This window comes from Schistocerca piceifrons, chromosome 2, assembly GCF_021461385.2.
Source record: "Schistocerca piceifrons isolate TAMUIC-IGC-003096 chromosome 2, iqSchPice1.1, whole genome shotgun sequence".
Taxonomy (NCBI): Eukaryota; Metazoa; Arthropoda; class Insecta; order Orthoptera; family Acrididae; genus Schistocerca; species Schistocerca piceifrons.
Window position 1 is genome coordinate 1,062,844,982 of NC_060139.1, and position 25,375 is coordinate 1,062,870,356.

General features: G+C 44.8%; 1 protein-coding gene and 1 pseudogene across 1 annotated transcript in view; one reads left to right on the forward strand and one right to left on the reverse strand.

Annotated features, from left to right (window-relative positions):
- Nucleotides 1-18,258, reverse strand: part of LOC124776123 (nectin-2-like) — a 212,963-nt gene extending 194,705 nt beyond the window's left edge. Inside the window, exons 1-3 of the mRNA XM_047250962.1 lie at nucleotides 18,249-18,258; nucleotides 17,853-18,036; nucleotides 17,653-17,819 (exon numbers count right to left, since the gene is read on the reverse strand). Of these exons, the coding sequence (XP_047106918.1) occupies nucleotides 17,653-17,819; nucleotides 17,853-18,036; nucleotides 18,249-18,258 (361 nt within the window). The remainder of the gene's footprint in view (nucleotides 1-17,652; nucleotides 17,820-17,852; nucleotides 18,037-18,248) is intronic.
- Nucleotides 13,535-13,651, forward strand: LOC124778897 (annotated as a pseudogene).
- Nucleotides 18,259-25,375: the final 7,117 nt, after the last annotated feature.

Genomic DNA, 25,375 nt, shown 5'->3' on the forward strand with positions numbered 1-25,375 from the left:
TAAGTATCCTGTCTGATTACCTGCATCCATTCACGTCCATTGTGAATTCTGACTTAATTGGGAAATTCCAGCAGGACAATGCGACATCCCACACGTCCAGTATTGCTACAGAGTGGGTCCAGGAACACTGCTCTGAGTTTAAACATTTCCACTGCCCACCAGTCTCTCCAGACATGAACTTTATTGAACATATCTGGGATGCCTTGCAAAGTGCTGTTCACAGTAGATCTCCAACCCCTCGTACTCTTACCAATTTATGGACAGCCCTGCACGATTCCTGGTGTCATTTCCCACCAGCACTATTTCAGACATTAGTCGAGTCCATGCTACGTCGTGTTGCTGCACTTCTGCGTGCTCCCGGGGTCCGTACAAGATATTCTGCCTAACTGTTTCTTTGGCTCCCACAGCATCAACTATATTTCATGTTTGACTCCTACCCAATGTGGACGCCCAGTGACAAGGCAGTGTAATTTTCAGACTTGCTGATCCGACGTAAATGTAGTGTGCCAATCGCAAGGATTGAGAATGACGCAAATATATGATTTCAGAGTACAACGTAACGAATGACATTCTCAGATTATTATCTTATCAGAAGCCAAAAGAAACTAGTGGTAGGAACTTCTTTCATTTGCATGTCACCTATGTCGTTTATAAGGCGAAGTCCCATTGAATCAGTACATCTTATAGGCTGAAATTAGAACTGCCTGTGCTAATATTTGACACTGCTCTATAAAGGAAGGCTCACAGTCTAATTTCCTTTTATTTCTGGTCTTATATCAACGTACATGCGTGAAGTGGAAACGAAATGTAAACCTTTTTGATCAGCAGCGTCAGATGAATAGACATGCCACAATGTGGCTTGTATGCAACGCAATATTGAAAAGGGCGAGAGGGCAGGACTGCACAGGTAGAATTAATACTAAGTGAGGTTTTGTCAGCTACAGTGGTGCAATGAAATATGCTGGATTTAGATATGTCGCAGGAAGATAATAGTAATCTAGTGAGGGAACCAGCACCGCCTGGCGTTCCGACTGGACGTTGGGGTAAACAACGCGCTAGGTTCCCTCAACCTATGTTAGAGATGAGAGTAGAGTTTTCCGTCAATTAGATTCCAGGAACTGCGCAGTTCTCGTCTGTCTGGTATTTTCGAACGAAAAGATGGAATTGTTTAGATTAGGGGACGTAGAGATGCTACTAATGTTATACGTATATGCTAGGAGAAGTTCCGTTCGGAGGTTGGATAGGGCTACAATTTCAAAACAGTCAGTCCAGAGCATCCATGAAAATGTGTAAATAGGTGATCCTGGCTAGTGCTGTGAGTCAGTTATCAGATAACCATTAAGGGGTTTGCCAGAGTGTGAAGGAACAGTTTGGAGCGTACATAAATACAAGCGTTGTGCTTTCTTCAGGTACGAAAACAGCAGCCCTTGGTCGCTAAGCCGTTACCAAACGCTGGATGTTTCCATGGGACAAAGAGAGATAGGCGCTGGGTTGTTTCCCTGCAATAGTCTGTTTTGCTCACTCTCGTTATTGACAGCAAGTGGACCACTCGTCAGTAACATAATGGGAAGCAAGCGACGTATTTGAATTTCTAATCGGGTTAACGTTGCTTAGCTCTCTGTATCTAATATTCCAGAAACTCGAACTATCGTATCACATCACGGCAAGCCGATATCTCGGTGTCATCAGTGCAGACAACGTCTGAATGCCTACGAGATTCAGGAAGCTGCCAGCATGGGGTTACTAGGTGAGGGAATGAAACACGATGTTCAAAATTTTAATTTTCCTTCCTCTCCTTTCACCCCAGTTATGCAATTCTAAGTTTCAGTACCACACTGATTGCTTTCGTGTGCTAGATCAGCTGTCTAAGAATGTCACACAACAGTAACGTAAATTTTTGTGGATCTCATTCTGTAAATAATGGTAACGATACTGTCGTAGGATAAATTACGAAGTAGACATGTGCCATTAGTACACGAGGGGCAGTGTAACCTTGACATTCATTACCTTCAGACTTGCGGAAGAATTTAATCCACAGGATCCAGAAGTTAACAAAGCCAGCCAAATGCGACAGCTATCGCACAGTGAGCTCAACACCTCACGCACCCAAACTGCAGACAAAAATAATAAACTGAAGAATGGAAAAGAAAACGGAAGGTGACGGCACCAGGCAGTTCTGACGATGCCCTTGGTAATGAAAGCAAGACTGATGAAAAAAAAGACGTATTTATCGACCTAAAAATAGAATTCTACCATGTAAAATGATGCAGGATGTTCGAAACTCTGAGAAAAATTGGAGTAAGCTACAGGGAAAGACGTGTAATATACAATATAAGGATCAAGATGGAACACTAAGAATGAAAGACCAAGAACGAAGTGCTCGTATAAAAATACGGCATAAGACAGGGATGCAGACTTTCGGCTCTGTTGTTTATACGTTGAAGAAGGAATGATTGAAATAAGGAGAAGTCCAATACTGGGATTAAAATTCTGGGTGAAAGAAAATTGACGATAAGATTCACTAATGACATTGCTATCTTCAGTAAAATCGAGGAAGAGTTGCACGAATCGTTGGACAGAATTGCAGTCTAATGAGCAAACAATGTGGATTGATAGTAAAGCGAAGAAAGACAACAATAATGAGGAACAGCAGAAATGAGATTAGTGATGAAATGAGCATTAAAACTGATGACCACGAAATAGATTAAGCGAAAAACTCAGCTACTTTGGCAGCAAAATAACACCTGACAGGCGAAGCTCGATTTAGTAGCAGGATAACACAAGACACGATGTTATTGATGACCGAAAGAAATCTACTAGAATCAAAAATCTGCCTCATTGTAACAAACTTCTGAGACTGTACGTTTGGAGAACAGCGTTGTATGGTAATAGAACATGAATTGTGGGAAAACTGGAACAGAAGAGAGTCAAAGCGTAAGGGGATGTATTGCTAAGTAATGACGTTACAAATTAAGGTTGGGATTTACTAAAGACATCCTAAGGTCAAGATCGTATAAATATTTTTTGTGTAAGACAACCGACTTCGACAGGGATTACTGTCATCTTCAGGTCTTAAATAATCTGTTTGTCATGAATCGTGTCCATTTTAAGTTAGGGCATAACCCAAGTAACAGCACATTACCAAAGCTTTGTCATGACTAAACTATTTTAAGACATGAAGCACCTTTTGCAAGCGGATGTATCCATATATATATACTCAAGTGCCAAAGTGCCATGGTATAGGCATGCGTATTCAAAGACAGTGATATGTAAACAGGCAGAATATGGCGCTATGGGATACAGCTTAACAGAAACTGTACCGAAAATTGGAACAGGGATCAACATCAGAGATCAACATCATGTCCGTCCTTTTCACTGCTCATGAAAACCACACTTTGCATGTAGTACCACCATACAGCGAGATCTTCAGAGGTGGTGGACCAGATTGTTGTACACACCGGTACCTCTAATACCCAGTAGCACGTCCTCTTGCATTGAAACATGGCTGTACTGGTCGTAGCATACTATCCACAAGTTCATCATGGCACTGTTTGTCCAAATTGTCCCACTCGTCAACGACGATTTGGCGTTCATCCCTAAGAGGGTTGGTGGGTCGCGTCGTCCATAAACAGCCATTTCAATCTATCTATGTTCGATAGGGTTCATGTCTGGAGAACATGCTGGTCACTCTAGTCGAGCGATTTCGTTGTCCTGAAGGAAGTCATTCACAAGATGTGCACGATGGGGGCGCGAATTGTCGTCCATGAAGACGAAAACCTCACCAATACGCTGCCGACGTGGTTGCACTATCGGTCGGAGGATGGCATTCATGTATCGTACAGCCGTTACGGCGCCTTCCATGACCACCAGCGGCGTACGTCGACCCCACACAACGCCACACCAAATCATCAGGGAACCTCCACCTTGCTGCACTCGCTGGACAGTGTGTCTAAGGCATTCAGCCTGGCCGGGATGGCTCCAAACACGTGTCAGACTATTGTCTGGTTGAAGGCACATGCGACACTTATCGGTGAAGAGAACGTGATGCCAGTCCTGAGTGGTCCATTCGGCATGTTGTAGGATCCATCTGTACCGCACTGCATGGGGTCGTGGTTGCAAAAATGGACCTCGTCATGGACGTCGGGAGTGAAATTGCGCATCGTGCAGCCTATTGCGCGCAGTTTGAGTCGTAACACGACTTCCTGTGGGTGCACGAAAATCATAGTTCAACATGGTGTCGTAGCTGTCACGGTTCCTCAGAGACATAATCCGTAGGTAGCGGTCATCGACTGCAGTAGTAGCCCTTGTGTGGCCTGAGCGAGGCTTGTCATGGACAGTTCAAGTCTCTCTTTATCTCCTCCGTGTCCGAACAACACCATTTTGGTCTACTACGTGACGCCTGGACACTTCCTTTTTGGGAGCCCTTACTGGCACAGGGAAACAATGCGGGTGCGATCTAACAGCGGTGTTGACCGTCTAGGCATGGTTGAACTACAGACAACACTAGCCGTGTACCTTCTTCCTGGTTGAATGACTGTAATTGATCGGCTGTCGGACCCCCTCCTTCTAAAAGGCGCTGCTCATGCATGGTTGTTTATATCTTTGGGCGGGTTTAGTGACATCTCTGAATAGTCAAAGTGATTGTGTCTGTGATACAATATGCACAGTCAACGTCTATCTACAGGAGTTCTGGGAACTGGGGTCATGTTAAACATTTTTGATATGTGTCTATATATATATATATATATATATCAGTCATTCACAAACATAGTCCACAGTAGCACATCTGTTTACATATGCAATTTTTTTTTTGTCATCAGTCTACTGACTGGTTTGATGCGGCACGCCACGAATTCCTTTCCTGTGCTAACCTCTTCATCTCAGAGTAGCACTTGCAACCTACGTCCTCAATTATTTGCTCGACGTATTCCAATCTGTCTTCCTCTACAGTTTTTGCCCTCTACAGCTCCCTCTAGTACCATGGAAGTCATTCCCTCATGTCTTAGCAGATGTCCTGTCATCCTGTCCCTTCTCCTTATCAGTGTTTTCCACATATTCCTTTCCTCTCCGATTCTGCGTAGAACCTCCTCATTCCTTACCTTATCAGTCCACTTAATTTTTAACATTCGTCTATAGCACCACATCTCAAATGCTTCGATTCTCTTCTGTTCCGGTTTTCCCACAGTCCATGTTTCACTACCATACAATGCTGTACTCCAGACGTACATCCTCAGAAAGTTCTTCCTCAAATTAAGGCCGGTATTTGACATTAGTAGACTTCTCTTGGCCAGAAATGCCTTTTTACCATAGCGAGTCTGCTTTTGATGTCCTCCTTGCTCCGTCCGTCATTGGTTATTTTACTGCCTAGGTAGCAGAATTCTTTAACTTCATTGACTTCGTGACCATCAATCCTGATCTTAAGTTTCTCGCTGTTCTCATTTCTACTACTTCTCATTACCTTCGTCTTTCTCCGATTTACTCTCAAACCATACTGTGTTCTCATTAGACTGTTCATTCCGTTCAGCAGATCATTTAATTCTTCTTCACTTTCACTCAGGATACCAATGTCATCAGCGAATCGTATCATTGGTATCCTTTCACCTTGTATTTTAATTCCACTCCTGAACCTTTCTTTTATTTCCATCATTGCTTCCTCGATGTACAAATTGAATAGTAGGGGCGAAAGGCTACAGCCTTGTCTTACAGCCTTCTTAATACGAGCACATCGTTCTTGATCGTCCACTCTTATTATTCCTTCTTGGTTGTTGTACATATTGTATATGACCCGTCTCTCCCTATAGCTTACCCCTACTTTTTTCAGAATCTCGAACAGCTTGCACCATTTTATGTTGTCGAGCGCTTTTTCCAGGTCGACAAATCCTATGAAAGTGTCTTGATTTTTCTTTAGCCTTGCTTCCATTATTAGCCGTAACGTCAGAATTGCCTCTCTCGTCCCTTTACTTTTCCTAAAGCCAAACTGATCGTCACCTAGCGCATTCTCAATTTTCTTTTCCATTCTTCTGTATATTATTCTTGTAAGCAGCTTCGATGCCTGAGCTGTTAAGCTGATTGTGCGATAATTCTCGCACTTGTCAGCTCTTGCCGTCTTCGGAATTGTGTGGATGATGCTTTTCCGAAAGTCAGATGGTATATCGCCAGACTCATATATTCTACACACCAACGTGAATAGTCGTTTTGTTGCCACTTCCCCCAATGATTTTAGGAATTCTGACGGAATGTTATCTATCCCTTCTGCCTTATTTGACCGTAAGTCCTCCAGAGCTCTTTTAAATTCCGATTCTAATACTGGATCCCCTATCTCTTCTAAATCGAATCCTGTTTCTTCTTCTATCACATCAGACAAATCTTCACCCTCATAGAGGCTTTCAATGTATTCTTTCCACCTATCTGCTCTCTCCTCTGCATTTAACAGTGGAATTCCCGTTGCACTCTTAATGTTACCACCGTTGCTTTTAATGTCACCAAAGGTTGTTTTGACTTTCCTGTATGCTGAGTCTGTCCTTCCGACAACCATATCTTTTTCGATGTGTTCACATTTTTCCTGCAGCCATTTCGTCTTAGCTTCCCTGCACTTCCTATTTATTTCATTCCTCAGCGACTTGTATTTCTGTATTCCTGATTTTCCCGGAACATGTTTGTACCTCCTCCTTTCATCAATCAACTGAAGTATTTCTTCTGTTACCCATGGTTTCTTTGCAGCTACCTTCTTTGTACCTATGTTTTCCTTCCCAACTTCTGTGATGGCCCTTTTTAGAGATGTCCATTCCTCTTCAATTGTACTGCCTACTGCGCTATTCCTTATTGCTGTATCTATAGCGTTAGAGAACTTCAAACGTATCTCGTCATTCCTTAGTACTTCCGTATCCCACTTCTTTACGTAATGATTCTTCCTGACTAATGTCTTGAACTTCAGCCTATACTCTTCATCACTACTATATTGTGATCTGAGTCTATATCTGCTCCTGGTTACGCCTTACAATCCAGTATCTGATTTCGGAATCTCTGTCTGACCATGATGTAATCTAACTGAAATCTTCCCGTATCTCCCGGCATTTTCCAAGTATACCTCCTCCTCTTGTGATACTTGAACAGGGTATTCGCTATTACTAGCTGAAACTTGTTGCAGTACTCAATTAGTCTTTCTCTTCTTTCATTCCTTGTCCCAAGCCCATATTCTTCTGTAACCTTTTCTTCTACTCCTTCCCCTACAACTGCATTCCAGTCGCCCATGACTATTAGATTTTCGTCCCCCTTTACATACTGCATTACCCTTTCAATATCCTCATACACTTTTTCTATCTGTTCATCTTCAGCTTGCGACGTCGGCATGTATACCTGAACTATCGCTGTCGGTGTTGGTCTGCTGTCGATTCTGATTAGAACAACCTGGTCACTGAACTGTTCACAGTAACACACCCTCTGCCCTACCTTCCTATTCATAACGAATCCTACACCTGTTATACCATTTTCTGCTGCTGTTGATATTACGCGATACTTATCTCACCAGAAACCCATGTCTTCCTTCCACTTCACTTCACTGACCCCTACTACATCTAGATTGAGCCTTTGCATTTCCCTTTTCAGATTTTCTAGTTTCCCTACCACGTTCAAGCTTCTGATATTCCACGCACCGACTCGTAGAACGTTATTCTTTCGTAGATTATTCAGTCTTTTTCTCATGGTAACCTCCCTCTTGGCAGTCCCCTCCCGGAGATCCGAATGGGGACTATTCCGGAATCTTTTGCCAATGGAGAGATCATCATGACACTTCTTCAATTACAGGCCACATGTCTTGTGGATACACGTTACGTGCCTTTAATGCAGTGGTTTCCATTGCCTTCTGCATCCTCATGTCGTTGGTCATTGCTGATTCTTCCGCCTTTAGGGGCAATTTCCCACCCCTAGGACAAGAGAGTGCCCTGAACCTCTATCTGCTCCTCCGGCCTCTTTGACAAGGCTGTTTGCAGAATGAGGCTGACTTCTTATGCCGGAAGTCTCCGGCCGCCAATGCTGATTATTTATCAAAATTTAGGCAGTGGCGGGTATCGAACCCGGGACCGAATTCGTTTTGATTATGAATCAAAGACGCTACCCCTAGACCACGGGTATCCTCACATATGCAATACATATTCAAAAATATTTGAGAATATGACCAATTTATGTATACAGATGTGATTCTGTGTTGGTGTTTTCGTGACAAACATTCACTTTTGAGTGGTGTGTGCATACACTATCAGATCCATTTTCAAAAGGTGCTTTATGTTTTTAGTTGTTTCACTTTTTTATCCACATGAAAATTTGAGTTAAGGCCAATTAAAATGGACACATTTAATAATAAAAACATTTTTAAGTACTGAAGACAACACCAAAGTTCGGCAAAAATATTTATACCATCTCGGCTTTAGAATGCTTTTAGCAAATTAAACAGATAGCTCCTTCTGTTTTCTCAAAATGAGAAAATTCATTAGGTGTGGGATGTACTGTAGATGGATTTTTCAAATTAGGCGGGGCGACGCTGAAGAGAGGGTCATATAGAAAATACTGACAAGAAGAAGAGACAGGAAAATAGGATATGTGTTAAGGATTCAGGAAATAACTTACATAGTACCAGAGGTGCCTGTAGAGGGTAAATCTGTAAGGGAAGAGATTGGAACAGATCAAACAAATAATTGTGGACGCAAGGTCCAAGTGCTGCTACGAGATGAATAGGTTGCACGAGGTAGGAATTCCTGGCTGCCTGCTGCAGATAAGTCTGGATTCTGATGACATAAAATCTTAATCAAAACCCTGTCAATGCAAGAAACATCTCAGCGAGTATTAAAGGTGCAGTGTTGGACAGCTTTTGGGAACATTTTAGGGACGGAGAGATCGGGGAGCTTGGCGTGGTATTACGTGGAATGAAGTAGGCAGTTTTGTTTTATCTGGTGTACAAAATGAAAATGATATTTGTGAGCATTGTAATTCTGCGAACGTATATGTTAGTGATGTAGAGGGACCATATGAGGTAGAATTTAAGCGCATACAGGGAGAATAAACTGTGACAACCCTCACCTCGCGACACGATGCGACACCCCGGCTGCCTGCGAAGGGCTAGAGCTGTCCAGTGTCGTATACAGTCGTTACTCAGTAACGAATATGGAAGGTGATTCCAATACCGTTTCGGTACAACCAGAAAGATTTTGTTACTCGCAAGTTCCTTTCCCCAAACGTACCTCCGTCGCTCTCAGCGCTCTCGGAGTAATGGAAAAGTTTCGTTTCTAATAAGTCTTCTTGCATGCACGTAGTTCCTGCTGACTCGGTAGCTTCCGAATTCCTCCAATATTTTATTCTCAGTGGTCAAGCCAGAAGTGACACGGCGTATTGAATACATTTTCACAATCACCACGTTTTCTTTTGCCCATGCGTTTGGTGTCAGTCTCGTGCCGAGCCGGCGCTGTTCGTAAGCCTCGAGTCCCTTCACTCCCAGAAACGCTTCACAAGACGTGTGCTGCGAATTCGGACACCATGCGTGAGCAGAAGACGGCATGAGTGACTTCTGCTCTGACTGTACACTGGAGTGATAAAAGTCATGGGACAGCGAAATGCACATATACAGATGGCGGTGGTATCACGTGCAAAAGCTACAGAAGGCAAGGCATTGGAGGAGCTCTCATTTGTACTCAGGTCATTCACGTGAAAATATTTCCGGCGTGATTATGGCTGCACGATGGGAATTAATGCACTTTGTCATGTATTGATAAATTGAGCTAGACATCCATAACATTCCATATCAGAAATCGTTAGGGTATTCATTATTCCGAGATGCACAGTGGCGAGAGTGTGCCGAGAATACCAAATTTCGTGCTTCACCTCTCACCACGGGCAAAGCAGTAGCCGACGACCTTCACTTATCGACCCTAGAGAAGTGGCGCATTGGTAGAGCTGTCACTACTGACGGACAAACTACACTGCGTGAGATAACCGCGGAAATCGATGTGGGGCGTACGACGAACGCACACGTTAGGACAGTTCGACGAAATTTGGCATTACCAGGCTGTGGCAGCAGACGACGTACGCGAGTGTCTTTGCCAACAGCGCGACGTAACTCGCAGCATCTTTCCTTAACTTGGCACCATATCGCTTGGACCCAAGACGACTGGATATTCCTGCACTGTTCACGTTTCCTTTGGTAAGTGCTGATGGGAGGATGGTTTCAAGTTGGCAACAAGTCACTGTGCAAGGTGGTGGTGGTTCTAGAATGATGTGGGCTGTGTTTACATGGAAGTGGCTGGGTACTCTGGTCCAACTGATCAGATCATTGACTGGAATGGTTACGTTCAGCTACATGGAGACCATTTTCAGTCGTTCATGGACATTCATGTTCCCAAACAACGATGGAATTTTTATGGATGACAATGAGCCATGTCATCGGGCTCCAATTGTTTGCGATTGGTCTGAAGAAGTTTCTGGACATTTCGTGCGAATTATATGGCCACCCAGATCGTCGGACGGGAATCCTATTGAACGGTTATGGGGCATAATCGAGAGGTCAGTTTGCGTACAAAATCCTGCACCAGTAAAATTTTGCAATTACAAACGGCTACAGAGGTCGTGTCGCTCAGTATTTATGCGGGGACTTCCAACTACTTGTTGAGCTATGCCACGTCGACGAGTTCCACTACGCCGAGCAATAGGAGGTCCGGAACGGTTCAAGGAGGTATCCCGCGACTCTTATCACCTCAATGTATGTCCCCGACGATTGTTTCTATCAACCTATCTTTGTTATATTGTGTTTAGTTCGACAGTAAAATTAAGTAATGACCTGAGTTCAGTGTAGAACGTGGTACAATTATTACGTGGAGCAATAAAAGTGAACGGTGGGATTATTTCTCCAGAGAAACGCCAAATGTGATTTGACGTATTACAGCTGGGGCACTACGAGTGAGCTGGTCTCCACACAAGCGTATGCACGTTAAGCACGCTGTTAGACGAAGAAATTGCGCTACATGAAAGATTGCAGAGAAGATGGCGGAAGAGAGAGACAGAAAAAGCAAAAGAAAGAGGAGGAGGGAATAATACTAGGAATACACGACAATGAAAAGAAAGAACAGACAATTGTGAGCAGGACTCGTCACTTGAATGTTCTGTACAACCTTAATTATGTATAAAAATTTGTCTATAGGTTTTGAATACTGATTTTCCGAGTATCAAAATACACTCCTGGAAATTGAAATAAGAACACCGTGAATTCATTGTCCCAGGAAGGGGAAACTTTATTGACACATTCCTGGGGTCAGATACATCACATGATCACACTGACAGAACCACAGGCACATAGACACAGGCAACAGAGCATGCACAATGTCGGCACTAGTACAGTATATATCCACCTTTCGCAGCAATGCAGGCTGCTATTCTCCCATGGAGACGATCGTAGAGATGCTGTATGTAGTCCTGTGGAACGGCTTGCCATGCCATTTCCACCTGGCGCCTCAGTTGGACCAGCGTTCGTGCTGGACGTGCAGACCGCGTGAGACGACGCTTCATCCAATCCCAAACATGCTCAATGGGGGACAGATCCGGAGATCTTGCTGGCCAGAGTAGTTGACTTACACCTTCTGGAGCACGTTGGGTGGCACGGGATACATGCGGACGTGCATTGTCCTGTTGTAACAGCAAGTTCCCTTGCCGGTCTAGGAATGGTAGAACGATGGGTTCGATGACGGTTTGTGTGGTGTCACCGCCAGACACCACACTTGCTAGGTGGTAGCTTAAATCGGCCGCGGTCCATGTAGTACATGTCGGACCCGCGTGTCGCCACTGTGATCGCAGACCTAGCGCCACCACCTAGGCAGGTCTCGTGATACGAGAGTGGACTCGACCCCAGTTGTACGAGGACCAAGCTACCGCCCAGTTGTACGCGAACCTAGCTATCGCCCAGTTGTACGAAGCCTATCTCTCTCATTAGCCGAGAGACATAATAGCCATCAGCTAAGTTAATGGCTACGAACTAGCAAGGAGCCATTTGTATCAGTGCCTATAGCTTACGAGTATTCAAGAGAGATGTATTCCAAGGAATTATAAAAGTTAAGTAAAAAGCATCTACATACTTTTCTTCTTATTCATTCATAAGTTTTTATGTTCCAGACTTCACGCCCGTATGCGTTATTGCTGTGCGTGCACTATCGGCCACAGCGTTAGTCACTAGCTTTCTTTTGCAGCAGTCAACTCCACAGTGTCGGTCCAGCTACCGACACTACAGTTTGGATGTACCGTGCACTATTCAGTGTCCCCTCGACGATCACCAGTGGTGTACGGCCAGTGTAGGAGATCGCACCCCACACCATGATGCCGGGTGTTGGCTCTGTGTGCGTCGGTCGTATGCAGTCCTGATTGTGGCGCTCACCTGCACGGCGCCAAACACGCATACGACCATCATTGGCACCAAGGCAGAAGCGACTCTCATCGCTGAAGACGACACGTCTCCATTCGTCCCTCCATTCACGCCTGTCGCGACACCACTGGAGGCGGGCTGCACGATGTTGGGGCGTGAGCGGAAGACGGCCTAACGGTGTGCGGGACCGTCGCCCAGCTTCATGGAGACGGTTGCGAATGGTCCTCGTCGATACCCCAGGAGCAACAGTGTCCCTAATTTGCTGGGAAGTGGCGGTGCGGTCCCCTACGGCACTGCGTAGGATCCTACGGTCTTGGCGTGCACCCGTGCGTCGTTGCGGTCCGGTCCCAGGTCGACGGGCACGTGCACCTTCCGCCGACCACTGGCGACAACATCGATGTACTGTGGAGACCTCACGCCCCACGTGTTGAGCAATTCGGCGGTACGTCCACCCGGCCTCCCGCATGCCCACTATACGTCCTCGCTCAAAGTCCGTCAACTGCACATACGGTTCACTTCCACGCTGTCGCGGCATGCTACCAGTGTTAAAGACTGCGATGGAGCTCCGTATGCCACGGCAAACTGGCTGACACTGACGGCGGCGGTGCACAAATGCTGCGCAGCTAGCGCCATTCGACGGCCAACACCGCGGTTCCTGGTGTGTCCGCTGTGCCGTGCGTGTGATCATTGCTTGTACAGCCCTCTCGCAGTGTCCGGAGCAAGTATGGTGGGTCTGACACACCGGTGTCAATGTGTTCTTTTTTTCCATTTCCAGGAGTGTATATGTAATAAATGAGCGTATCTTTTGACTATATTTACTTGTAAACTTAAATTCTTTATGCCGTTAAGTTATTGTCGACCTAAGTACAAGGACAAATAGGTACACGGAAGTCCTATAAGGCAGTGGTTCCGAAGTTTTCTGAGACCGATCAGATATAAGGCAGTTTGCCCCACTGCCACCATCAAAAGCGCCTAACTAAACTTGAGAATGAAAAACAATTTTCTTTCTAAACTTTCAATTTTAAAATGACGAAAGGTAAATGCTATTTAGATTCCGTAGGTGTTTCATTAAATCATGGACTGGTGAGTCTATGAGAAGATTGGCACTCCTTATTTGTAGCTCCCTCTTTTTATACGATGGGTAACGGCCTTGCCGCAGTGGATACACCGGTTCCCGTCAGATCACTGAAGTTAAGCGCTGTCGGGCATGGTCAGCACTTGCATGGGTGACCATACGGCCGCCATGCGCTGTTGCCATTTTTCGGGGTGCACTCAGCCTCATGATCCCAATTCAGGAGCTCCTCGATCTAATAGTAGCGGCTCCGGTCAAAGAAAACCATCGTAACGACCGGGAGAGCGGTGTGCTGACCACATGCCCCTCCTATCCCCATCCTGAGCTGAGGATGACACGGCGGTCGGATGGTCCCGATGGGCCACTTGTGGCCTGATGATGGAGTGCTTTTTTTATATAATGATCAAGCAATTCTCATTTCATCACGGGTGCTTTCTACAGTCACTCGTCAGATAAGAAAGCTAACAATCCACGTTGAGGATGGAGACTTGTTACAAGACTTGTTTTCTCAGCACCACACCTCTCCGTAGCGATACTTGCGTCACCCACATACTGCACATTCTCTTAGAATCAACTTAATTAAATTGTGTTCACTGTACGTAGACCTACAGTCTGTTAATCACTCGATAGGTGAATTGCCAGAAATTAGAAGAATTGATGCTGCCAATGCTGTCAGTCAGACCACAGCCGCAACAATAACAATACTGTGTAAGCCCTACAGCTGTGTAGTAGCACCTACAGCTTCTGTTGTGTTATCATTTAATTAATTTATTGTTGCGAAACAAAAATGGAGTCTATCCTCAGGAGCTATTTACAACTCGTAGAAAGCATTATCATGAGATTTTTAAGCATATGCACTGTATCTGTCTCAGGTTTGGACGCAAGGTCGAAAGTAAAAAGTATTTGTGTAATGGGTGGACTATTTGAGGAAGACGATTTTGACACATTTGTTCCAGAAGCTACAGCGTCCACCATGTTACGTGATGTGTTAATGGTAGTATTTGACAGAAACGTAATCACTGGTAACTTGCATAATCATCTCCTTACGAAATAATGATAATGGCAATATTCTTTTAAAAAATAATTTACTTTCTTGATCGAAACACAAATGGAGACTTTAAGTTTTAGTTCTCAGAAACTTATAATTCACCTCTCAGGAGGTAATTAATCCCCGGTTGAGAACAACTGGTATAGGGGTTACGTTTTTACCGACTGTTGTACGAAAGGCTAAAAAGGGACGAAGCTAGCAACAGACTAAGCAAGAGATGCAAAGTACAAGTGTGGTGTCACCGCCAGACACCACACTTGCTAGGTAGTAGCCTTTAAATCGGCCGCAGTCCGGTAGTATACGTCGGACCCGCGTGTCGCCACTGTCAGTGATTGAAGACCGAGCGCCGCCACACGGCAGGTCTAGAGAGACTTCCTAGCACTCGCCCAATTGTACAGCCGACTTTGCTAGCGATGGTTCACTGACAAATTACGCTCTCATTTGCCGAGACGATAGTTAGCATAGCCTTCAGCTACGTCATTAGCTACGACCTAGCAAGGCGCCATTATCATTTGCTATTTATCTTGTGATGCATGTACCGTCAGACCGATGTTCACCAATTATGGATTAAAGTTAAGTATTCCAACAGCTACGTACTTTATTTGCTAGACTCAAATCCTTTAACTGTTCCAGACCTCACGCCAGCCTGCGTGAGCTTAAACGCGTGCCTTTCGGCTTCACCTCCTAGTGGCTTGGCTGTCTTGCTAAGTCACAACAACAAGAAAGTGAAGGGCATGGGGTCGAAGGAAGACGGACGCAGCACAATGGAGACGGTGTGGCATTAATGCCATATCGCTGCCACGCTTATTACATTTTTGTTGTTATGTTTTAATCACAATATAAGAAGATTTTCTACGGGACATAAGCGAGTAGGTAGGATCTTAGGGCAGACTCATCGAACAATGCGGCAGACTGTCATATTACGTGAGAACGGGCGGGTGAGCAACGGCCGTATCGTTCTAGAACAGAGAGAGAGAGAGAGAGAGAGAGAGAGAGAGAGAGAGAGAGAGAGAGCCTTCACCTACAACAATGGGTGCCAAGAAGAGAGTTTTGCATTATTCATATTTACTGTGTAAACATTAATGTATAGCGCCAATCGTACTGGTTACGTTACTTGCACTGAGAACTCGTGAACAATAATATCGGTATCACTCAGTTCATCAGGAAATACTAATTATAAATTTTAATTACTGTTAGTGCTTATTGACAGTAAGGGCAGATCAGTCCCAAGAGGGTCCTGAGAGGGCAGCCACCAAACTGGTAAGGTAACTCACAAGGAATCTACGATCGGTTTCCGAGGAGGTAATGTATCAATCTTTGTATAAAGCCTGACCTCATTTAATCACGGAACAGCTTACTGAAAAATTGCCTTCGTATCCGAGGTGATAACAAGTGAACTACTGCGTGAAGCGAAACTCCGCGTAAACACGGAATTAATAGAGTTCATTCGGAAAACTTATTTGTGCAATTTCGTGTGAACTCGAATTTCGTGTGAAGTACTTTGTTACTTTTGCGGAGCTCGGGAACTAATTATTAATGACTGCTAATCTTATTATGAATATTACTGATAGACTGGCTACAGATATCTTTTTGTTAATTTTGGGATTGGAGAAATAAGGCGAAGTTAGGTCGCTTTCTAACACTTCATGATTCTCATTGCGCTTAGAATTTAAACCTACGCACTTTCCATATTACTGTGCCCCGTGTATTGCATAAGCCTTAGAGCCCGCGACCGATGGAGAAGAAGCAAGGTAAGGAAATTGATGAATTCAGTTACGAGAAGTGAAGAGTGGACGAACTGGACTATCCTCATCAAATCACACAAGGGAAACTCCACGTCGTACCCTCATCAGATTTAGTGGTAAGATGGCCCGTGGATAACCCGTCAAAAACCAACACAGATGTATCTTGAAAATAGGAAGAGGATTTATTGAACAGTGAAAAACAGCAAAATAGAAACGCTGAGCGGACCAAGAACAAAAAGTGCAATAAAGAACAGCTTGACGCAGCAGTGGTTTCGTAGGCAGCTGGCCACTGGGATGGACTGCCAAATAAGCGAGCCGTATTGAAAACTTTCTCCTGCCTTTTTTTTTTCAGAACACTGTAAACATTCGAATTTTTGTTCTCGTTCAGTCTTGGCAGTTGTCATGCTATCCATTGGTTATATAATTTGAGTCATATGCTAACAATGCGTTACCGTCGCCAGCAAATGTGACGAATAGTGAGAACAAGCGACATACCACGTAGACGTCTCACACAAATTAAAACAACATATGAACGGTTGTGAATTACGTCACAACAAAGGAATTCAAGAGTCAACTTCCAAAACGGAACACAACTTCAAAAACGTTTAAAACATGTGTTTTGACAGACCACAGAGGAACTGTGTGAGTGTGAAACTGTTGCGTTGATTTGTTGCAGCTTATGTGGCAAACTATTATATTTCCATCATTTCCTTGTGAGCGATCACATTCACATTCATACGATCGCCTATGTCGGGCAAGGACGCATATCTCACTGACTTACCAGTCGTACAAATTAGGTGCGATAAGAGATTCCTATCATATGACACACGTACTGTCACTAGTGCCGTACATGACACACCAGACCTGTTTCCCGGTGCAGGATTCGGTTGACTTCTTGCCTTGTCATCAAACGTTTCCGGTTCCCATTCGAAAGCCACTTCCTCAGTACTGTCAATATAGGCCCCTACTTACACCTCGCCGTTGTAAACGGACGTTACACCACGGCACAGACACAAATCTGAATGAAACGAATAGCGAAAAAAAAAAAAATGCAGAGGGACGTATGCACGGGGTCCCCTGCGGCATCGCCTACAACCGTAAACACTTAAGCACGACACGATTTCTATTTAGGTTGGCTTCATATTGTACATCCTGTCCTTGGACCGTTCACTGTTTCTATTTTGCTTTTTTATTTTTGTTACAGTCCAGCTACTTCTTCCTGTTTTCATGCTTGGTCTGTGTTCAGCTTTTGCCGGGTTGTCCACTGGGCTCTCTTACCAATAAATCTGAGGGGTGTGAGATGGGGAGACTCCCATAGTCAACATCACTTTGCGCCCTCGTGTACTCCCCGTCTGTTGTGGTAGAGCTACAGCGGACCGCAGGTGGTACTCACACTGGACGTCGAGCAGCAGCGAGACCTGTAGCGCGGGCTGCGGCAGCGCGGGGTGCTGCACGAGGCAGGCGACGCTGGCGTTGTGGTGCGCGCGCAGCAGCCGCGCCAGCCGCGCCTCGGAGCGCAGCACGTGGGCCGCGGCGGGAAGCGGCGCGGCGGGCTGCGTGCTCAGCAGGGGCACGGCGCCGTGCTGGTGCTGCTGCGGCTGCGCCTGCGAGTCCGGCTGCCCGGCGAGCGCCAGCCGCCACGAGAGGCGCGGCGGCGGCTCCCCGCCCTCGGCCACGCAGCCCACGGCGAGCGCCGAGCCCTCCAGCACCGGCAGGAACACGTTGCCGGGGTCCAGCCGCCGCCCGTCCACCTCCAGGAAGACCGCGTGCGGCGGCTCTGCCCACAGCCAAGCACACACGCAGCTCTCAGCACCAGCACTCTCAATAAACGGCTGCCGTACGAGGACTATTTGTTTCCCGAGGTCCGATCAGTCGCGAAATGGAAACTACAACGAAACTTCAAAACGTCGTACTTCTTAGATACACCCCAGCTACTTCTCTACATAGTCACCCCTCTGACTACGACATTTGTCGTAGCACTGCACCGACTGTCCAACATCTAAGCCGGCCAGAGTGGCCGTCCAGTTTGAGCATCTAGGCGCTACAGTCTGGGACCGGGTGACCGCTACGGTCGCAGGTTCGAATCCTGCCTCGGGCATGGATGTGTGTGATGCCCTTAGGTTAGTTAGGTTTAATTAGTTCTAAGTTCTAGGGGACTGATGACCTCAGAAGTTAAGTCGCATAGTGCTCAGATCCATTTGAACCATTTGAACCAACATATAAGTAGCGGCCTGTGCTTTCTACCAATTCTCTAGGTTGGTCTGGAGCTCGTTGTCTGCGCCAAAATACAAAAAAACAAAGAGATCATAATCAGAGGGAGTCAAGTCCGGGCTGTATGGTCAGTGGTCAAACACCTCCTGTGATTAAATATTTCCCATCGAAAACTTTGCAATGTGCACCCTAACATTGGTTGGCGCGAGGAAACACAGTAAGTGCTAGCAAAAATCCTCATCGCTTGATTTGCTCTATGGAGAGTAAAAGGACCTCTCTTATTCTTTATGTACATAAATGATCTGACGAACAGGGTAAGTAGAAAATAACAGCTGTATACTGGATGAAACTGTGGTGTACACGAACGTGTCGTCTTTGAGTGCTATTGAGGGATACAAGACGACTTCGCCAGACTTACCAGGTCGTGTGATGAATGGCAACTTGCTCCAAATGAAAAAAAAATGCTATTGAATGCGGAGGATTGGAGAAAAGAAAAGTGAAACGTCCAAATACAGCATTAGTAATGCGCTGCTTGACACAGGCACATCGACTGAATAACTATTTGTAACGTTGGAAAGCGTTATCGATTGGAACGAGCCCGTCAGGTTGGTGTCGGCAAGTTGGATGTTCGTCATTGTTTTATTGGGAGAATTTGGCGAAAATTTAGCTCATCCATAAAGGATGTGACGTATAGAGCGCTAGTGCGCACTACTTGTCTGTTCCGCATGCACACCACGTTGGATTACGGAAAAACATAGTATTAGCTCAGAGGCGAGCTGCAATATTTGTTACGTATAGGTTCGATAAAAATGCAAGTATTTTAAAAATCCTTCGCGAACTCCGGTGAAAATCGCTGGAGTAAAGACGACGTTCGTTTCACGAGGCACTAATGAGGAAATACGGAGATTCGGCACCTCAGGCAGACTGCAAATCTCTCGTATTGCCACCAAAGTAAACTTCGAGCAAGGGCCACGAAGGTAACATCAGAGAACTCAGGACTCCTATGGAGGCTAGTAGACCGCCGTTTCTCCCTCGTTCTGTGTGCGAGTGGAGCAGAAAAGGAAATGAGTTGTAGTCGTACAGTGTTCCTACAGCTGTGCACCCAACGGTAGCTTGCGGAATATGTATGTAGATATAGATGTACACGATTTTCTCGTATCACCTGGCCCACTCGCTGGACAGCATCATTTGCTGACATTCGGTTCCTTCCCTGAGCGACTGAATTATGAAAGTCTGTACGTCCAACTTCACAGTTCCTGCACTACTGCCGCACTTTGTCAGTTACACATGACAGTATTGGTATGTGGAGTGCATGAAATCAGGCGGCACCCCTCAGCACGCACCTCACACTTGGTGGGAGACTCTTCTTACTCCAGGCACATTTACGTTCTTAATGTGCACTCAAAACTGAAAAGTGCGACGTGAACTGTTCAAAGCGCATTCTAGAGACGCTGCATAATACATGTGTGCCAAGCTTCATTGGATTATCATTGTGGATTTAACTGCGCGACCGATCAGACTTAATGTAAAATTAGCGCTCATGTAAATTATCTGCGAGACGGTGTCCTACAGTTGAAAGATGATTAATGAAGAACATTTTTATAGTGCAACATTTCAAAGAGCGACAAAAGTATACATCTGCGGCAATTAAAAAAGCATGTACGAAGACAGGCCTGCCTAGTTTTGAAGTTTTACACACAGTTCGTACCAGATCTTCACCCCGGTTCCTATGGAGGCCCAGAATTATTTTAGACTTGACGTCTTATCAGCGATATTGAACTCCAGATTTTACGTGTCAATCTATGTATTGAATATTTTAGATAAGCATCAAGGACTTAAAGTTGAGTACGCTGATGGCTCCAAACAGTGGGACTCCCATGGTTAGTCTGTGTACCTCGACCGAATCTTAAGGATACTGGCCATCCACATGAGTACATTGTATTTAGTGCTGTGCTCCCGCGATTCTGGAGGTACTCCATCCAGTGAGGCTCTTCAGGGCGAGCAGTTTCTCTTCAGTTCTGTATAACTTAGTAGCCACAATCATTGCAGCACATGAACCCGAGAAACTTTCCGAGCTAATCCATGACAATTTGTACTTTCTTCAAGGTTGGGAAGCAAGTATCTCTCTGCTGGTTACCGGCGCACCTGACAATTTTGAGCCTTTATCGACGCCTGCAGGGAACATGACGTCACACAGTGAATCGTTCTGCTGCAGACTGTTATTTCAGTGTTGCGTCAGATCTCGTGGAATGGCTGGCAGTAACAATGAGCTGCAGTTGATGAAGCAAGCAAGACAGCCATGGCGAACCTCTTGCCGGTAATTTATTGGGACGAGGTGATCCTGACCTATCTCCGAAGTGAGTACTGTCCCGTAGCATATGGCTTCCTATCTCCTTAAATGGATCCCCTGGTCTGTAATGCCTGCAGCGTGCAACACTGTGTGCCACATTTTTACTGAGTGCTTTTCATATTACGACTAGAGGGAAAAGCGAATGTCGGTGACGATATGTCCTCTATTTTAGCTGATGTCGAAACGAGTACGGAGAGGGTTTTAACGTTTTGTATAGTCTAGACCTTGGCCTAATCTTTATGGCTGGAGATTTTAGTGTTTTGTGGAGTCTTTGACCCAGCCTTTTTGTTGCTGTGATGGGCCAGCCACAGATATTGCCTGTATTCATTTACTTCTCTCCATAGCTTTTCTTTTGTCTCGCAGTATGTATTCAGTCTTGTAAGCTATGTGATTTTCTTCGTTTCGTGTGTGTGTGTGTGGATGAATGTGGTTTAGCAAACTAAAAAAAATTGCAAAACACGTAATTTATTATTGGTTCCATGGTGAGTGTAATTTTGTGTAGTGACCCTTCTGGCAGCCTCATTATGCAAGTTAATTTATGAACCGATGGATCCAGCTCGAGCAGCAATTTTATATTCAATACATTTGTTAACTACAGAAAGTAGTTATGACTGTAACATTTCTATATGATAACTACAAAAAATTTTCAAGAAAAGTTTGCTTCAATCATCTGATAGTGAAGAACCCTCAGACCAGTACAATATTTGTTGTCTTTTATCACAAATTAGATAAAGGATTTTTCATACTTTGTGGTTTGTGATGGTGGTATGAACCTTTGTAAGTCTGTGATCGATAGTAACTTTCATCAATATTGTTGATAATTTTTCTAATAAGTTACGTTACAGGAAAACTGAAGAGTCCACTTGAACTGAATCAGATATATGTATGACTAATTCTGTGGTTTGGTTTCATAATTTAGATAAAATATTACCTACAATTTAGCATTGTATAACTGACTGATTTTGAAATCGACGTAGGTTAACAATGTTATGCACTGTTAACCTGTTTTCGGACTTTTTCAGTTCTGATTGTGTGGGATAGCAATTGTATATTGCTCCTTCTTTTTCTCACACTTGGGGAATCACGTATTTTTAAGAAATGCATGGCAATTTTTAATGAAATTGAATGTTTTTATACTTTCGGAACGGGCTATTGACTTCATATACTACGTCATGCATTTTGAAGTCGTTTTCAACCTCAATTTTACTTTTCTTCAGTTGAGAGTGTTTACCTAGCGATCAATGTGGCGCAGTGGTGAGCACGGTGGATTCACATTCTGGAAACTTCAAATCGCCATCCAATCATCCAGATTTAGGTTTCTCGGGATTTCTCTTCATCGCTCCAGACAAATGCCTGGATGGTGCTTCTCAAAGGGCACGGCCCATTGCCCTCCACATCCCTTCGTAATACGAGCTTGTGCTCCATCTATAATGACGGCACTGTCGATGGAACGTTTCCTTCCTTGAGATTGTTGTGAAAAGCAAAGCAGAAAAGGGAGGAGACCTTTCACTAATATGCATTCTAGAACTGTTCAGTTGGCATTGATTGTTTTTGTGAAAACTGTGGTTTGATTGATAGTTGGCGAACCTATTATCCACTTGCGTCATAAATCAAGAAATAACCGCCCACTGAAATGTTTGGGGGGATGGAAGATGGGCCGTGACCGACCCGGCGTCGTTCCGCTGGTGCCAGCGTGGCGTTTGAATTTCCTGGCGGCTACATCTAGCAACACGACCGAGACATATAGAGGGCGTAGCTGAGCTGGGTCGACGGAATGCAGGACGACTAGGTGAGTCTCTTGAGCCGGGCGAGATGCAACGACACGGAACCGGCAGTCAGGCCCGTAATTGCAGCAGGTCAGGAGCACCAACCACGACTGCCGCTCAAGTTGGGAATGTTACTGAGTGTGGTGGGATTAGGAGTGGCAGCGCGGTTTGCGGCGCCATGTCACGGATTGCGCAGCCCCTTGCCGGTGGTTCGAGTGCTTCCTAGGTCATGGATGTGTGTGTTGTTCTTAGCATAGTTTAAGTACTGTGTAAATCTAGGGACCGATGACCTCAGCAGTTTGCTCCCTTAGGAATTTACACACATTTGAACATTTGATTAGGGACACGACAGCTAGATCACCAGCAGTTGTGCAGTGCTTACCCGCTAGTCGCAAGGAGCTTTCGGGGGCAGTTTTGGTATCAGAATAATTGCTGAGTGAATTATGTTTGAACTTTCGCTGTGTCAGTTGTAACTCGAACAAAACTGGTTGTGAAAACTGCTTACTTCAAAATTTGTTTTTAATAGGCCCGATTTTATTTCAGTCCTAATTGAACCACTATCGTGAAGCTATTTTCCCATAAATATTGTGTAAGGTAACTCACGTAATCAAACGAGTCATTTCGCTCACCTGTCGTTCTGCTACACAGTGGTGCAGATCGTGTTTGCTTCAGATTATGTGGTTTATTATTATTAATCACTAATAAAACCGATTTTTACGACACATTTTGATTGTTTCAGGGTAGGTGACGAGAGAATGAGTGACTTGAGAGAGACAAGGTAGTATCAGGGGCAGTGAGCCCCTTGGGTGTGTAGCCAAGCAAGAGCGTATGGTGAAGGAAGTATTGCGTCACTCTGTTGTAACAACGTCGCATCCCAATCAGGAGAGTGAGCTCGTCGCCATTATTGAATCAACTGTTACAGCCTCTGCTGTTTCAGTTTTTTGGGTTGGTGAGCCATCCTGCACGCAATTGAGGCATTTGAATGTCCGAATAATGCATTACGTGAATAGGTCGCGTGATTTGCTTTGCGTCGAAGGGAGCGGTCAACTGAGTAAACAAATAGGCCAGTTACAGGGACAAGCTTGTGAAATCTCTGAACGCATTGAGGAAATGCTTGCCTACTCAAAGTGCAGGAGGGAGATTAAAAGGAAAGAGCTCGGAAGCTTCTGGAAGGGAAATTCAGTATTGCAGTCAGATCGATTGGCGAGTTGTTGACAGCCCTCAAGCCTGCGTAACGAACGGCGAGTGTCGGTAGATGTTTGCTAAGCTACCTAGTTCTTTACTTGAAAAGCTATAAGCGACTAGAAAGCCGTCGGTCAATATTTTAGCACAGATACAGCAACTGCTGCGATTCCTAGCTGATTTACAGGAGCAAGGTGGAAATTGTGGCCTGAGAAGGCCAACAGTCCAATAAGTCACTATATCCAAAATTTACAGGCCATTTAATGCACTATTTTTGCACAGAAAGTGGGCCAGTACATTTTCAATGAATTCCGTCAATACTTACGTTCGGAGCATTGCAGGAAATAGTGGAGAATTACTATTGCAGAGTAAAAGATACTGAAGGCACTTACAATAGTACTTGCACAATATCAGACACACCGTCAAGTTGTTACGTTTACTGTATGGTGACGCGGAGATTATAGATCATATTCTTGAACAGACTGATCCAATTCTTAGGTGTAGGTTATGGTTTGTGACGACGCCACAGACTTACAAACTACGCTACACATGTCTAGGCCGTTCGCTATGTGTACGTGAAGAGAAAAGGAGACAGGGATATGTGAAGGCGCCAAAGGAGATTCTGAGACGGTACTATAAGAATATCAGAACGACGTTTAGCTATTACGGATTTGGGATCCCTGACCATTTTAATCGGACAGAAATCTGACTGACGAGCCAGGAAGGCGAGGGGGAAAGTTAGAGCGGGTACACCCTTGGCGTGCAAGCGAGTTGTTGATTTTTCTATTGGTTATCTTCCATTTATATGTCTTACTGCATTATTTGTAACAGCTCATTATCATTAAGTACGGAAGAACAGTACCACAAGTAACAACCACCGCGTCGATTAACCCCATTGACAACTGGGCTCGCGAGCTGCAGGATGGAAAACTCTGGTAATCTAAAATTGTTGCGGTATTCATGTTTTAATTGAGGTTCCATGCATTCACTGGGACGTTCCAGGGGAGGTACCTCGTCACTTAGCTGTTTCTGTGATTCTTGATTCTCATTTTATCCAACATCCAGGACTTATGCTTAATTGGAGGGAAAAGCAATTTTCGTTTCTCTTCGGTATGATGCGAACTTATTTTCTGAGCTTGATGTACTTTTGTAGGTGGGGATATTCAGTCGCCAAATAAATTCAAACCTTCAGCTGTCCTTTATTTTGCACAATTCGCTAACAGTTTAGGTCAAAGACCATTGTGAAGCTTAGCTGCCGTTTATGCCACCTAAGCTTGACAGTGGTCACTGACCGAAACTGTTAGCGAATTTTACAAAATAAAGGACAGCTGCAGGTTTCACTATGAATTTTAACAATTCTCGTAAGGCGCCGATGCAGGTTAAAGTCGTCATAACTACAGATTCACACAAGTGTGTTAATTATAGTCATACATCTCCTGAGCAGGCACAGTTGCGCAACGTACATCAGTTATATCCGGACGTGCTGACTGATAACTGCCGACTCCTGCGTTTGGCGAGTGCGATACTGAGCTTACTGATTAATGCAGTCAGACAACCATCGAAATAGAACCAGCTCAAGCCGGTCTTGGGTGAAATGCTTCAAGACA